This window comes from Rhipicephalus sanguineus, chromosome 10, assembly GCF_013339695.2.
Source record: "Rhipicephalus sanguineus isolate Rsan-2018 chromosome 10, BIME_Rsan_1.4, whole genome shotgun sequence".
Classification (NCBI taxonomy): domain Eukaryota; kingdom Metazoa; phylum Arthropoda; class Arachnida; order Ixodida; family Ixodidae; genus Rhipicephalus; species Rhipicephalus sanguineus.
Window position 1 is genome coordinate 143,043,924 of NC_051185.1, and position 17,095 is coordinate 143,061,018.

Consider the following 17,095-nt stretch of genomic DNA (forward strand, 5'->3'; position numbering starts at 1 on the left):
CGTCCCTCGATGAGCTTGGGGACTCGTTTCCCTTTAAAGATGATTGCTTTATGATCAGTAAAGTATGTTGCCAAGGGATCATCGATGATGGGACGCAATGGAAAGTTCGAGAAGGCAACATCGATACAGGTGCCCCTGATGGTAGTGGGATGTTTGCAGTCGTACGATACGCATCGGAGAGCGTAACGTGACATGTGTTGGCTGGTTACTGGCACGGCGAGATCTTCCCGAGCTGCTGCTGCGTTGCGGCCCTCGAGCAGTCGCGCTTGCGCCGAGCGTGGTGTGTGCCGCCTTGAGCGGCGGCGCCATCTAGTGAGCATTCTTGAAATCACCAGAGAGAGCGCAGCTGCGCCGAGCGTGGTGTGTGCCGCCGCGCCGACGGTCACGCAGGTGAGGACAAGGCGCGAGCATAAGAAGCTTGGCGAGCAAGCTCCTAAAAGACTGGGCTCACAGGTTTGAACAATGGAGTGCCAAATAATGTCGATATCGGCGCTAAGTTCATGCTTACCGTGATGTATTGTTGTTCTCTCTCTCTCCCTCTTTTGTGAACAGAAATGGGCAACGAAGAGCCACTAGAAGTTCCAGGTGAGTCAATCATGGGTGATCTGGTCGGTGCCCACGCTCAGCGTCCACAAACCGCTTTTGTGCTGAAACAGAAAGACCCCTCAAAGGCGATGCATTGAATGTTGGATGCGCCATGAGCAATCGCATACCCTGAAATACATCGTAGCCACAGTAGGTCCGTTCGATCGCCTGCACCAATCGGAACCGGTTCACGGCGGTGCACGAGTTCAGAAATTGTGCAGCCAACCGAGTTCAGTTGTGCAGGCACAGTGCGACACCAGAAACGAATGACGAGGTGCCGACATATCGTGCAGGCCTTATTTTTTGTTCTCCTAATTTACGCCGTCCACCTGGCATTGATAGGTGGCAAACCGCACATGCGGACATTTTATGAGGCGCAAACACCTTGGCAAAACAGACCACGTAGACGTGGGTATGGCGCCTACACCTGAATGCTGCGTCGTATGCTCAAGCCGGCACCGTCAGCATAAGGGGTGCGGGACAATCGTGAATCATCGTTGCACTTCTCCTGCGCCTTTTGAAACGAATGACGTGGTTCAGAGGTCACCATTGCTGCACCGCTGAAACGAATGGCAAGGTGCAGCACCTCGTGAACTGGTTCAGCTGGTGGTGCAGGCGAATCGAACGAACATGGTATAAGTGCAGTAACTGCGTACACATCCTGGTCTTACCAGGCGCGTCGACAACACTGGCGTTCAAAGGGCAACTTATGGCCTGACCTAACGTCAGCCCTCACGTTACAGTACATATAGGTCAGTATTATCGCAGCGAAGTGCACTTTGCGGTGCGATGATGTGAACATCATACGTAACTTTCGTTAGTGTATTCCTCCGGGGTCGAGAAACGCTTGAATATGCAAGGTTAATCATATAGGAATACAAATGTAGTGTTAATACACTACTATAAAAGCAGAGCCAACACTGGAACCACAAATGTTAACCTGACATGACGCCTGTATCATATGAGTACATATGTAGTGTTTATTGCTTTATTACAAAATTAGATAGCCAGCACCACAACCACAGCTGACGTTGCACGAACATTGTGCCTGCATAGGATGTTTTCCAAAGCAGTTCCTAGACGTACATACGTGGCGTGGATCTGTGGTAGAATACCTGACGGCCACGCAGATTGCTTGGGTTCGATTCCTGCTGGGAACATAATTTTTATTCTTTGCATTCGTGGGGTCAACGCTGAGGGTTTTTCATAGCGCTGTCGCATTTAAATTGCCAATGTCTGTTCTCGCCGTTCCTGGGTATATGTGAACTGTCAGTCACCACTGGCGCATACCCGTACGCCACGGCCCGTGGGGTATGCGCCACACGTGTCTGGAGGAAAGGGTTTGACGATGTACGCGACAGGATTTTCACGTTATTCAGGTCATCCGTTATTCATGTCAACCCCTTATCTTCCCATGCCAATTTTGGTCTACACCAAGTTAAGGAGGCGATCACGAGAGCACCCAGACGTAGACGGCTACATAGATAGATAGATAGATAGATAGATAGATAGATAGATAGATAGATAGATAGATAGATAGATAGATAGATAGATAGATAGATAGATAGATAGATAGATAGATAGATAGATAGATAGATAGATAGATAGATAGATAGATAGAAACGTAGAAACGTAGATAGAAACGCTCAAAGTACCTATGGTTCGCTAAGAAATGCTTCGCATTTAAAATAACGATGGTCAGATTAGAAACTAAAATGAATAAACATGACCGGTAATTGAGGCCGATCTCATCACAAGGAATTTAATTCTATAGCACACAAGGCTAAGAGAGGAGGGATGCTACAATTAATGTCTTGCAACACCGTATTTTTACGGAAAAGTTGAAGCTCTTGGTATCCAATATGTCTTTGTGTTTACCTCTGTATTTTTAACCCGGCAGAGAATGAAGGTAAGTAAAAAAAACTCAATTGTTGTAATATTTAAATACGTTGGTGTTTGTGTCGGGCTATCTTTTTTCGTAATTTTTACATACTACAGACTCGACGGGACCTCTGCAGGAGCAGGATGCAATATAGAAAGCAACACACACACACACGTTTTTTTTTTTTTTAAAGTTACGCACGAATTTTCGACTGCCTTCGTTTTTTGGGCGCTGTAAGGAATGTCATCGCTTGTTTTTGAGGCCGTAGATCAAATACTATCATGCCTTAACCGCCCTAAATAATTCTCAAAATTAGTATGCATACGAGGCAGCTTCAATTTAGCCTCCGTGGCGGTCCATGTGTCCCGACGTAACCGATATGACTGTATAGTCTCGTGGGCGCAAATTATCGTTACATTTTAGCTTCGTTCCGCCGGGTTTACGCTACATTGGTGGACCTTGAGTTGCGGACATTGAATGAATGAATGAATGAATGAATGAATGAATGAATGAATGAATGAATGAATGAATGAATGAATGAATGAATGAATGTAAATTACTGATACTTCATCATTATGGTGTTCGTTTTTTTGCCCCACAAGAATTACGACATGCTGCGAAAGTAATCAAATATTTTCACTCGCAGATCAGTACATCGCTCAGGCGGAAGCGGGTAGGTACTGCTTGCCACGCGATGAAATGTTGTAAACTACGGTAAAGCCAAATTCTTACAGACTTCCTTTGTTTCGCGTTTGTGTCTGATAATCCTAGCGGCGGAGCCGCGTCAACTTGCGTAAGTAAAAGAGAAGCTCTTCTTTCAGTAAGTTTGTTGTGTACTCTTGCTGAGTGCACAATTTCTTTCGGTACACTTCGTCTGCTTCGCGGAGACGGAGGGCGGTAATCTCCAGCGGTGCGCCGAATCTACGAGAGAGCAACAAAATCCGGCGTGGTCCAGATTTACCAGCGAAAATCAAGCTCGCTCCTGCAGGGAGCACAGCGGAAGTTGTCGCACGCATCCGGCTGCCCATGTTGGTTGTGCTGTCACTGTCGCAAAACACGAAAGCAAATAATTCTATACTTCGGGTAGTATGCGGGATTATTCGTCGGCTGCCAGCCCGTAAAAAAAGATCACGTGCTACTTTACGCCAGCAGGTAAAAAGAAGAGCATTCCACACTCGCCTTCATGGCTGCGAGAAGCGCTGGTTAACACTCCGAGGTTTAAACGCACAGATATACCCGCCTTAGCTCAATATCGCCGCCATAGCTCCATTGGTAGAGCATCGTATGCGTTATTCGAAGGTTGCAGGTTCGGTCCCTGCAGGCGGCAAGTTATCATTTCGTCCGCTTTAATTTATTCACATTATATCACAATTGCTACAAATAGCATCCTCTATACATTGCTTGGTTTGTCTAACAAATAAAAACGGGCCCTTAGAATTCCCCTTCTTTCGTTCAAGAATCGCAGTAGGAATATAAAAATTCGACCGGTCACAATAACTGAAAAATACTATTAGTATAATAACACTAGTCGTGAAAGAATCGGTACCAACGAGCGAAAGTGTGCGAACTTGGGACCAGTTGGTGCATACTGCTCACTAAAAGGTTTGGTAGCATCGCCAAACACGGAGTACAGAAATGAACCAAGTGCTGCTCGTTACCTTTTGCCTTGTGCCCTGTGTCTTGCGCCCTTGCCCGTTTTTTAAATCAGCAAGCACGTGTAAAGTTGAGAGAAAGAAAAATGGGCAGCATGACACACTCCGCAACATTTGCAACGCGAAGCCCTGCCGCCAGGGGCGTAGCCAAGGGGATGGTTGGGGGGGGGGGGTTCAACCCCCCCCCCCCCCCCCCGAGAAAACGCCACGCCTGCGCGCAAAGCGCAGCACAGTCACAGCGAAAGTTTGACTGTGCTTGAAAGCTTGAAGAGCGGCATTTCTATAGCCCGTTATAAACTCTCTTGGGGCTACTAATACAAGTACACTAGCAACGTGCCCACTACGCCACAAATTATAATTTTTGTGAAATTGGGTAGCACCCACCACGACGTTATTCGTCATTCTGCGGAGAAGCGAGGTACCATCTGTAAGGCATTATGTGCACTTTGTTGATGCGACGGTTGATGACGCAGAAGAATTATGGCTGAGCCTTTTGTAATGGGTTGGAAGCTTTACACGACCCACAAGTTACTTAATTCGCATTGTGTGATGCCCAGTCGTTATTTCACTCTCCCACCACGCTTTATAACATGCGTTAACGAAAGAGAGAGAGAGAGAGAGAAGGGGGAATTAACTTTATTGAGACCCTGAAGAAATGCATCATGGGAGCCTTATGGGCTTCCTTGGCAGCCAATAGAAGTGCACTTGCGAGGAACCCACTACGCTATAAATCATAATTTCTGTGAAGTAGGGAATCAGCTACTGTGCAATTTTTCGTCATTCTGCGGAAAGCCGTGGTGCTCGCTAAACACCTGTAAGGCATTATGTGCACTTTGTTGATGCTGTACGTGGCTGATGACGATGAAGAATTATGGCAGAGCCCTTTGTAATGGGTTGGAAGCATTCAACAACCCACTCGTTGCGCAATTCGCATCGTGTGACGCCTGGTTACAGAAATCGCATTGTGTGACGCCTGTTTGTTGTTTTACTCTTCTACCACACTACATTACACACGTTAATGTGGTTCCTTCCCGACATGATGCCTTTATAGGGTCTTTTCGCAAAGCAGTGTCAAGCACCGGCACGGCTCTGAGGTACAATACTGGGCTCCGACGCAGAGGGCCCAGGTTCGAACCTCGTTCCATCCTGGATATTTTTTTTCTTATTTCGCGCGATAGTGGTTACGGACACCGGCGGCGACGGCGGCGGACAACTACGGCGCCAAAAACGGCCCTTAATTGTTGTGATCTCATAACAACTTTCGCTGTAAAAGATTTCTGGCTACGCCCCTGCCTGCCGCGCGCTTGGTAATGCGTTAAGTTATACAATGGGGGACCAGACTTCCTGCAATGAACCTCAGTTTGAGAAACACGCAATAAATTACTTGACGGGCTCACTCAATTCCGATGTTCCCGTCCCTACACAGTAGCTTTGTGCACCTCAGGTGGTGATGCGTAGCCTCTGAGATCGGCCCACCTTTGACCGATTGACGATGCCAAGTAATGACGTCAGCGTGTGCCGTCACGATGAGGGCACCATTTTAGCGATGTGTGACGTCATGATGTCTTCATTGCTCGCTTGGAGAAGGTCACGTGGGTTTTACGACGGAGCCTTGCGAGACCTTACGAGACGTTACGAGACCTCTGGGAGCCCTTACGGTCTCAGAAAGTCTTGCGCAAGTCTCGCACACGCGAACGTCAACAATAACGCCACTTGTGGCTTTCGACTTAAAGAGAAGCTGACTGAATATGAAGACACTCCTAAACGAAAAAAGTGTTGCCGAGCTTGGAAGTGCGGTGTGTGAGAAAGTGCAACTCCATTAAGTGCCATACGCCGCTGTGTGTGGATCGACCTTCTTGAGCTAATAAAGGAGTCTTGTGGACCGACATAATAGTAAGCTAGTGTTTAGAAAGTTATTTCGGTATTTCGGAACCATTGTTCCACATGCAGTGACCACAAGCGACCCAAATGGCCCATGTACGCCGCGCCATTCATCATTCTGTTGGCCTTCGTTGTCACCCTGGTCGGACTGACAAACAGTACGTACTTGCTTACCAAACCTTGTATTTTATGAGGGCGTAATCCTAAATATGTTATATTGCTGTGAAGTCGAAGTAATTAACGCAACAGTGTGGTGGGCAGTCAATTAAGTGGCTGCGTGTGTTACTGTGGACCGAAGTGCAAATCGACTCCCAACCACCCAGGGTGCATAACCGATGACATTCACGATAGCAGTATATGTAATGCCAAACGTTTTATAAGTAGCGGGTTGCCTAGCATGGTTTCAGGTTCTGCAAAACGCTGTCATACGGAGACAGCCATTCAGGATATCAGTTATTTTTCTCGCAGCTGACGTCAAATCTCCACCATAAATGACACATATATGGAGATATGGGAAGCGGCTTGTTTCAAACGGCAACGTTCGCTGACATTTCTACAGGCACTCCCCCCCCCCTTTCCCCTTCCTGCATTGACTGCACTGCCTGTTCCACACATTGAACTTTTTAGCAAAAGTTCTCAATTTCTTGCAAAAATCGCGACATATTTCCCTTGACGGCCGCTAAATGGAAACTTGTCGTAGTGTTCCGTTTATTGAAACGGCGCAGTGTCGTTGGCATGTTTCTGTGGCGTAGGCAGGACACAGGTACGCTGGGCACATGCCTTGTCGCGTAGCTAAAGAGAAAGGTACTACTTTTCTGCCGCCAAAAATAACTGACACAAGTTTCGGCCGACAATATCAGAAAATCGCGGCGCCCTAATAACGTGATTAGGGGCAACTGAACTTGCTGGTGCAACACTGACATGGAACTTCTTTGTTTCACCGAGTCACTGATTATTAACGTGTTCACAATAAGGCCATTGTTTGCTTACGGTTGCTGGAACTTAGAATTTTGACCACAAAATGGGTATTGTGGGTATCGGTATATCACTGTAGGTATTGGCGCCTGTGTATATCAGTGTAATACACTTTTAGTCTTTCTACACTTTCGCAGTGATCATGGTAAGCACACGAAAAAGATACGCGTGTTCGTTGGCAGGGCTGACACTTTACGGTTGTGCGATTATATTGCCACGCGTGCTTACTTCTTTATTTTCAAGTTATCTGGTCGTGTTTCGCACAGGGCCGTACCCAGGAATTTTTTTCGGCGGGAGGAGGGGGGGGGGTGTATAAGAGCTAATTTTGGCAACTGATTTTAGTATCACCCGAAAATTTAAAGCATGAAAAAATTTCGGGGGGGGGGGTCAGAACTTCCTCAACTCCCCTCCCCCCCTATTTACGGCCCTGGTTCCTGGTTTCACACACAAAAACTGTTGCCACCGGAGAAACTACTCGATTGTTTTAGACTATTCTGATAAGATATTGCGCGACACGATTAGCAGAGTTTATTCTGGAGCTACCGCGAGCCCCAGCGACAGCGCTAGGATTTTCGATCATTGATGTGTAAAAGACGACGCTTTCCCCGGAGACGATGAGATCACCGACGTCCGTACTCGCCGCTTTTGCTTCGCTTTGAGTGTTGCTTCTTTTACTGGGCACAAGTTCGCCTAATAAAGCGTTTCATCTTTACCGTCTGCGTTTTGCTTTCTTCAGCGTCACAACCACGTGGCAACACCTGCTATTTGCGTTCACTGGATGACGAGAGCATGTCGGCCATGAAAGCTTTTATATTTGTACATGTTCACAGATAGTACAACAATTGAAAGAACATTAAACAGCAAGTGGCATAGAAGCGGCGAGAAAAGTTAAAAGTAATTTAGGTCAGTTGAATTTTCTCTTTTGAGGCAAGGTCTATCTATCTATCTATCTATCTATCTATCTATCTATCTATCTATCTATCTATCTATCTATCTATCTATCTATCTATCTATCTATCTATCTATCTATCTATCTATCTATCTATCTATCTATCTGTCTGTCTGTCTGTCTGTCTGTCTGTCTGTCTGTCTGTCTGTCTGTCTATCTATCTATCTATCTATCTATCTATCTATCTATCTATCTATCTATCTATCTATCTATCTATCTATCTATCTATCTATCTATCTGTCTGTCTGTCTGTCTGTCTGTCTGTCTGTCTGTCTATCTATCTATCTATCTATCTATCTATCTATCTATCTATCTATCTATCTATCTATCTATCTATCTATCTATCTATCTATCTATCTATCTATCTACGAGGGGCGTTCAATAAAGATTTCCCCTGACCAACTTCCTGTGGACGGAGAGCAACGAAACTTTACACATTTATCAGTCCTTCTCCACATAAGTGCCAGCCAGCGACACACACTTCTCCCTTCTTTTTATGCAACTGTAAACACCTCGCTTGTAGAAGTCGACAGGTTGCTCCAAAAACCACGTTGTGACTTCAGAAATCAGAGTCTCATCATCTGGAAAATACTTGCCCTTCAAATATGACTTCATTGTTGGAAAGAGGTGGAAGTCCGGTGGTGCGAGGTCGGGTGAATAAGCGGGATGCGGTAAAATTTCAAAGCGGCAGGAGCGTGCTTCCATCTGGGCAACATGTGAGTTGTGAACTGGGCCATTGTCTTGCAGAAGGCGGACACCTTTGGTGAGCATGCGACGTCTCTTGCTTTTGATGGCCTCCCGCAATTTCCGCAGCAGTGAAGCATAGTATGCCCCAGTAATCGTGGCACCCTTTCCTAGGAAATCCATCAAGACTACTCCGTGATGGTCTTAAAGGACTGTGAGCATGACGTTGCCCGCTGAGGGCTGGGTGCGTGTCTTCTTTGGAGGCGGTGACTCCAAGTGCTTCCATTGCATCGACTGGACTTTAGTCTCCGGATCACAGTGATGGACACAGCATTCATCCTGTGTAATCAGTCTGTTGAAAAAGTCCTGATGGTTTCCATGGCACGTGGTCAAAAGAGCCTGGGAGCATTCGACTCATTCCTGCTTTTGGAAATGTGTGAGCAGCCGGGGAACCCAGCGTGCGGATACCTTACGCATATGAAGATGGCCCTGAATCATTTTTTCCCATAGACCCCACACTAATCTTGACATTTTGGGCTAGGTCTCGAACGGTTACGCGGCGATTTTCCAAAATGGCGGCCTCCACTTGCTGGATGGTGTGTTAATCGATAGCGGAGTGGGGTAGCCCTGCAATCGGAGCCGTTTCCACCGAAGTCCTACCGTATTTGAATTGACAATGCCAGTTCTTCACTACATCATATGATGGGGAATCCTCCACATAAACTTCTTTTATATCATCGAACGTCTCCCTTGGAGTGCGGCCTTTCAAGTAGAGTAACATGGCGGCTGCTCTGTGTTCCACTGCATTCATTATCACACCTCACACTACTTCAGCACCTCTAAAAGACAGACCGTTATTAGTTCAGAGTTGCAATTTGGCACGTGACCTACAGTGACCTATGTCAATACACATGCGCAGTTTCAGCATCCTGCAATAAAGAGAAGTGAGTCAGGGGAAATCTTTATTGAACGCCCCTCGTATCTGTCTGTCTGTCTGTCTGTCTGTCTGTCTGTCTATCTATCTATCTATCTATCTATCTATCTATCTATCTATCTATCTATCTATCTATCTATCTATCTATCTATCTATCTATCTATCTATCTATCTATCTGTCTGTCTGTCTGTCTGTCTATCTATCTATCTATCTATCTATCTATCTATCTATCTATCTATCTATCTATCTATCTATCTATCTATCTATCTATCTATCTATCTATCTATCTGTGTGTGTGTGTGTGTGTGTGTGTGTGTGTGCCTGTGCGCATGTGCTCTGCAGTCCACAAAGTTGCTCCACCTTGCAGTAGTGATGCAGAACTATCGGTAAATTGACTATCGATATTATCGATAGTTTCTCTAAAACTATCGATAGTGTAAACAAACTATCGATAGTACTACTATCGATAAACTCTCGATAGTCGAATCGGTAGTACCATTGGTAATATTACTGGCGATATTACTGCCACGCGTGTTTATTGCTTTGTTTCGATATATTCTGGTTTCAACCACAGTCTGTTATCATCGTTTGACGTAGACAGCGCCGCAATGTTTGAGAAGCTTCGCGATTGCTTGACATTTTAAGATTACGCGCCGGACGCGAGTATTCACGTTTATTCGAGAGCTTACGCGAGCACCAGCGATAACACTGGAAGATTTGATGACTGATGTATAAAAGATGAAACGTTCTACCAATTATCAGGTTACTCGACGGCCGGCGACTGTGCTCGCCGCAATCAGATCAGTGCGCAGCGTGTATGGCTTGTATTCTGAGTTTTGATTTTCTGGGCACAAGTTCAACCAAATAAAGAGCTTCGTATTTTCCAGTCCGGCTGCAGCATTCTTCACCGTCACAACCACGTGACAAACTATCCATCTTGGTGCAAATAACGATGCTGTTGCTGGCTGGCCAAATTGCCAAAACATTCGAGATAGTCTACTATCAGCTTCGCTTAATTTATGAGCAAATTTTTGGCGACAGAAATTAGTTGCGCAGTGAAAATGGCGGCATATGTCCATCATTAAATTCATATTTAAAAGCAACCAGTTACATCTTACAATTAACAAACTTAGTTCTTGATATTTTTTTTATTTTCAAATCGCCACATGCAATATAAAATAGAAGCCGCGCAGTTCCGCCCCATGTAACAGCTTCCTTTCCGCTACAGCTGAATAGTTTGACTTTATGACAATGTGTCAGCGAAGCACTCTGGTGAAGAACACAAGCATTTCACGAAAGGTGAAATGCTTGCTCTTCAGCCTGCTCCTGCGGCTCTACTATGTACCACGCGCGCGGGGAACCAAATTTATTCTGCAATGAGCACGCGCTGGTGATCTTAAACTATCGATAGTACTTACTATCGATAGCACTATCGATAGTATCTTTTACCATCGATAGTTCGATAGTGACTCAGCTATCGATAGTATCGATAGTACCATCGATAGTTCTGCATCACTACCTTGCAGCCATCCGTAAGACTGCGGCCGTCAGCACGACTGAAGAGGAAACTAGCGCCGCCGAGCCACGCTACTTTGCAAACAAACCCAAGGTGGTGCAAGCACAGGACAAGAGCACCGCGGCCCTAGACGTGGAACCAGTGACTAGCGCCGACTCGGAGAGACCCATGAACGACAGGACGACACACACCCAGCCAGCGAGTACTAGTAAGTGTCTTTGAGGTTGGCTGGCTGTACTGCTGCGGAGGCGCAAGCTCAGCGAACTGTGACAAACGAAAGTGCTTCTAGCGAAGGATTGTAAACGAGTGCACAACTGATACAGTTCACCACTGTTTGACTGTATCAGCGTCTCTTTACAAGGACAGCTGTTACGGGCTCGCTTTGCCACTGGTCGTTTTGATGTGCGCCGGTGCCGTCTCTGTAATGCCGGAAAGATTTGCAGAAATGTTGACAAATATGGCTGAATACTAATTGTACCGCGATGGTTCGAGTTTACGCGACCAACTGGGTGCTCTGTTAATGAGGTACAGCGTGGAAAATAATGGTTCTAGACTCATAAGGCATGTTTCGGCAGCCCAGGATTATACCACTTAGACGCTGCCGCTGCTGTACAGCAGTGGACAACACTGGTTCTGGTCTTATACGACGAAGAGTTTAGATGTCTAGGATTCTTATTCTCAGGCGCTGTACTAATGCTGTACGGTAGCGGACGATGCCGTTCCTGCTCTTAAACGACCCAAAGTTTGGTAGTCCAGTATTCTACTTCCTATAGATGCTCTGCTCATGCCGTATACACGATGTACAGAGCACCGGAGAATATTGATGTCGGAGCACGACATCGCGCCAGCTGCTTCATTAATACGATAACTCCTGTCATACATTTTGCCAACGACAGTTCTCCAAGTTATTTACATAGATGTGATGCCTTAAAAAACAATTTTTCTCATATTAATAAAGTACTCTTTCACGATACCAAAAACACCATGCTAGCTGCGAGAAGACGCTTAGTAAGCGAGAAAATGCGCAAAAATAATGTGGGTGGCGACGCCACCTTGAAGTTTCCGCACCATTCGCCGTGACGTCACATGTTTTGACGGCGCCTGCTAGGAACTACGTAGTTTTTAAACGGTAAAAATGAAGTACATTGTCCTCCGAGGAGGCCATAGATTTAACATACGAAGTTTGGGGTAATTTTGTTGAGCCAATGGCGCCAAAATACGATAAATGCACTTTGAAATCCGTGACGTCACTCGGGGAGGTTTCGGCGCGGAATATGAAAATGAAACTTTGAACTTGATTTTCTCCTCTATTAATAAACCTATGATGGCGAAATTAACGACATTAGAGTTCTCAGAGCACAATTTATCGATCTAAACCGATTCATTGTTTCTCTTTAGTGTCCCTTTAATATACACAAGAACAATACAGACGGCCTTCAGGGCACTGTAAAAAGCTGAAATCCGCCGTGTATGTGCTCCCTTGTCAGCGTACCTTCTGCGCTGTTAACTAAAGGGCTATTGAGTTTCGTAAAAAAAGTATGACCTAGCTAGCGGGAGATGAGAGCAATCTTGACCCTTCCGTGGAAACCTGAGTTTCTTTTTTCCCTCCAGCGCGTCCTTCCCTGCGCGGTGCCCTCGTGTGCACGGTGGGCACGAAGCTTAATCGGAGCTTGGCCCTGCCCGAGGACGGCCTGTGCGACTTCACCTTCTTCGACTCTCTGCAGCGTGGCGGCGTGAACGAACTGGCCGGACCGTTCGAGGAGAACTTCCGCCACTTTGCTGAGCACGCCGCCCGGCACTCGATCACCGAGTACGGTGCCGGGTTCGACTACCAGTGAGTGGTCGGCGCGACTCGTCTGTTTATTGTCACGTGGTCGTGACGGCGAAGAATACGGCTGTCGGGCTATTAAAGACGAAACTGTTTATTTAGGTGAACTTGTGCCCACGAAACGAAAAGTCAAAGTACATGCGAGCAATACACGCTGTACAGTGATAGCGGCGACCAGAGCGGCGGCCGTCGGTAATCTGATCTGCGGTAAGGCGCGTCGGCATTTGTACATGTGGCATCGAAGATTCCAGCCCTGTTGTTGGTGGCCGTTTTAGTTCCAGAATAAACTCTACTGTATGAGTTGCGCGCTCACATTTATGAGAAGATTCTACAACAATCTGGAAGGTTCCGAGACATTCGGGAGCGGTTTGCGCAAGGCAGTAGTTACACGTGTAACGGACTGGTTACATAAGAATATAAAAAATGAGCTCGCGTGGCACCATGAGGACTTACTCGTGCTCTCTTGATCTTGTTCCCCGTAAAATGTACTAAGCATGGGAAATACTTTGGCTAATATGTCCCACAAAGTTGGGGAACCCATCTTAAAGCAGATTGATGATCTGCTTAATAAAACCTATGTAAAACAGTAAAGTGGCAATTAACTCAGCCGACGGAAGAGCCGTTGCACAAGAACCATTGGTTATACGTTGTTCGTACTTATTAACGAACGTTCCTGCAAATGCGAAGTGGGACATAAGCAATGTTAAGTTCCATGCGTTATGGGCGTGCGCGAAGCATTGAAAAGGCTGACATGTTGCGGGCAGACTGCTGCGTCATTTATTGCGGCTTGCTTATGAAGCCACACCAAGAGCAAAGAGGGAAAGTAATGGGAAAGGGCAGGGCACGTGCCGAGTAGAAAAAATGACGTGCGTTGCAATATCAGATCACGATACACGCAAAACGAAGCTTGTGATGTACTGGGGCGCTGATCTTTTCTCGAGCAGAATAGTACCGAATGAATTAGTAAAAGCTCGTTAATTCGAACTCGAAGGGGACTATACGATTGTTCAAATTAAGCGGAGTTGGAGTTAGCGGGCGGGCGCTAGAATGAACGGACATCGCACCACAGTGCGCGGGAAGAACCCAAAGAAGCCATCTTTGGACTCGTTATCGCGATTAGGTGATACTACAGGTTTGTGCCAGATGATTTCGTAACTTAAAATTTATCGAGCTCTAACAGCAAGCAGAATTGATCAGTCAGTGATACGCCAGAAACAAGCAGCGACATGCATTCATGTGAGCAGCGACCCTTAATGTCGAAATATATGACGCTATTTATGCTCCAAAGCACGTTCACTTACAGGACAGAGTCAACGCAATCAAAATTAAAAGTAATAAGTAATTTGCATTTGCTTGCGCTTCTTCTGTCGCGACTCCATGAGCATCATTGGCAGCTTGCCCAAGAGCTCCAGCGCAGCGTCCGAATTCTCATCTGCGGAGAAATGCTGCTGTTTTGTTGCTTTGCATCTCTAGTAAAATTTGGTGTAGTTTGGTATTGCAACACATTGTGATCACACTGCGCCGACTTCTGCGAGGAGCGATGAAATCTAAGGGGCTCCCAGTTCGAATTAACCGTTGTGCATACCGACGCGTTCGAATTAACCGAGTTCGAATTAGCAAGCTTTTACTGTATTACTGATTCGCAGTTATGGTATAGGGGCGAAGCAACACAACTCCTGTCCTGTCTGAATTTTGCCGCTTTTCGTGTTTTTTCATTGACGTTCTTCGTTTGCTATTGTGTGCCAAGAAGTTGACTTTCGCGAGGGCTCCGAATTGTAAGCTAGTAGTAAGTGCAGCGCGTACTTCCATGGCAGTGGCGTAGCCAGGGGGGGGGGGTGTTGCACACCGGGTCCGTGCCCCCCCCCCCCGAAATTTTTTTCCATTGCATGCATTTTTCCATTGCATGCGCCGCCATATTGCCTAACGGGCGGCGCCGTCTCTGGTCTGGCAACCCACTGACATGTGCGAAGCTCCGCGTTTGTATGGAAGGTATGCGTTCGGCTGCAGTTGCAGTCGTTTTTTTTTCGTTCTGGCGCGCTGAATATTGTATCGAGAGATGCGGTCTACGTAGGAAATGAGTCTGTGAGACGTCCTGAAAAGGTTTCATCCGTTCAGAGTCAATGATATCAATATACGGCGGCGCGAACGTGTTGCAAGTGGTCTATGTCATACATTTTCGGCACTGTCTGTTGGAAAACCACGCCAATATTTGGACTCGTTCTAGCAGGGCAAGCAAGTTACGCCACTCTTAGGGTATACAATGAAGTTTTTTCTTGGACTGTAATCTTTTAGTTTTTTTTTTCTTTCATTCACAGTGTGTTCATGCGGTCGCACCGACTACCGCTCGTACATGCGGTCGTGAGTGAACACGCAGTCTCCATTTCATGGCGCGGCATCTGTTTGTTGCTCACAAACAGTTGCCTATCTTATTTCTAAACTTTTAAGTGACCGCTTATTACTCGCTCGTTTACTGCCCACCGGTGTGGACGAAGTTAAGAGCTGTTTACAAGGAAGTGCTGGTTCATAAAAACGATGCTGATGCTCACATGTCGGCGCGCTCCTTTTTCTTTTTTCTTTTAAGAGTCGTGATATTTGATTGGATTTTGGCGGCGATAAGATGAACATTGTTAGAGAGTTTCTTCTGCCGTTGAGGCACGAAGCGCGCCCGGGCTCGAGCCTTTTGATCGGCATCGGATGTGATTCGCGTTTATAACTTCGTATACTAGATGTACTGTTCTTGCGAAATGCTTGCTGTCGTTCGCAAAGCTAAGCAGCAAAATCGGCAGTTCAATAAACACTAGACAAGAGTAACAACGTGGTTTTGTATCGCGCTTAGAAGAGAATTAACTAACTTGTCGGACACGGTTCTTGACCACGTAAAAATTTGTCTTCCTGAGGTAGTTGTTCTACACGCGGAGCGACAGAATTCTTTTTTTTTTTTTTACTATTCGGCTTTCATATCGCTCATTGTATACGATACACCCCGCTGTCTTACGGAAGTTGCAACCTCACGACAAAGATCTCGCCACGTCGTTTTTTTTTTTTTGTAGTGTTCATTGAATATTTTCGGTGATTTGTATAATAATTTTTGTATTACTTGACGTCATGTTAAACTTGTAAAGTGTATTCTGTATTTTGCATTCATGATTGTCCGCCATACTGCTGCATTGCCAACTTGTAAAGGGGTCGGGACCTCGTCAAGCTCTCGAGCTTTTAGTCCTGTACTCCTCCTATTGAAAGGAAATAAATTGATTGATTGATTGATTGGTTGATTGATTGATTGATTGAATGTTCGGGTTTTAAAAGGCTGGTACGAGCAATAATTAAATGCGTGATGCCGGTTACCCCGCTGCGAAGTGAGGGATTTCTCGTCTGTGCTAATACCGGTATACATCAACTGCAGAGATATCACCGTGTTGAGCCGAGCTACGAAGCTAATTTTTGACCAAAGACATCATATTAAAATATTATAATAAAACGAAGCGAACACAACTCAGGTGGCTACTGGAGTGGTACTTAGATGTTTTGCACTTTAGCGCAGGACCGTACTTGACCGCTTATGTTTGTTCGCACATCTGGCCATATTCGATTGACGTTTGACTGCGTGGAACACTGGGAATTCCGGATATATTGCGGCACTTGCCGATTTAGACCCTGTAACGTAACACAAACAATGTACCTTGAAGAGTGCGCACAAGCGCTAACACTACGCGTTTGTTGATGCACGTCGCATACTTATTCAGACAGCAGTTTCCTTTTTTTTCTAGTCGTTAGAACAACCAAAAACGGCAAAGTGGTTTTCTGTTGACCTTTCGCTGGCTGACATCGCAATAAAAGAAAACAAAATCCGCAGGTCGACCTAAAACACGCAAAAATTGTTCGAAAACGGCACTCATCCAAGCACCAGCCCGCACACTCCGCGCCGTCGCGCACAAGCCAGAAAGGAGGAAAGCGCTGTTTGCCAGTACGGTCCTCCTCGCCCGATGCAACGGTCTATAGAGCCCTAATTGACACTCGGCCACATTTGCCTGCCCGTCCCTCACTTCAGATCAAGATGGTGCCCTCCCCCCCCCCCCCCCGAAAAAAATTTTCTGCCTACGCCCCTGTTCCATGGTTTATGCTTGTTGGTAAGTGAGTCCATTAATTAAGTGTTTTCGCTATCGAAAGCCAGTCGTCCAGCAAGCTCAAGATTTCTTCTGACATCAGGT

The 17,095-nt window shown here is 46.1% G+C and overlaps 1 protein-coding gene across 1 annotated transcript in view; it reads left to right on the forward strand.

Moving 5' to 3' along the window:
• The first annotated feature begins 554 nt into the window (after positions 1 to 554).
• The window catches only part of LOC119406782 (uncharacterized), a 33,089-nt gene continuing 16,548 nt past the window's right edge, over positions 555 to 17,095 (forward strand). Inside the window, exons 1-4 of the mRNA XM_037673516.2 lie at positions 555 to 585; positions 2,486 to 2,494; positions 11,070 to 11,267; positions 12,671 to 12,893. Of these exons, the coding sequence (XP_037529444.1) occupies positions 555 to 585; positions 2,486 to 2,494; positions 11,070 to 11,267; positions 12,671 to 12,893 (461 nt within the window). The remainder of the gene's footprint in view (positions 586 to 2,485; positions 2,495 to 11,069; positions 11,268 to 12,670; positions 12,894 to 17,095) is intronic.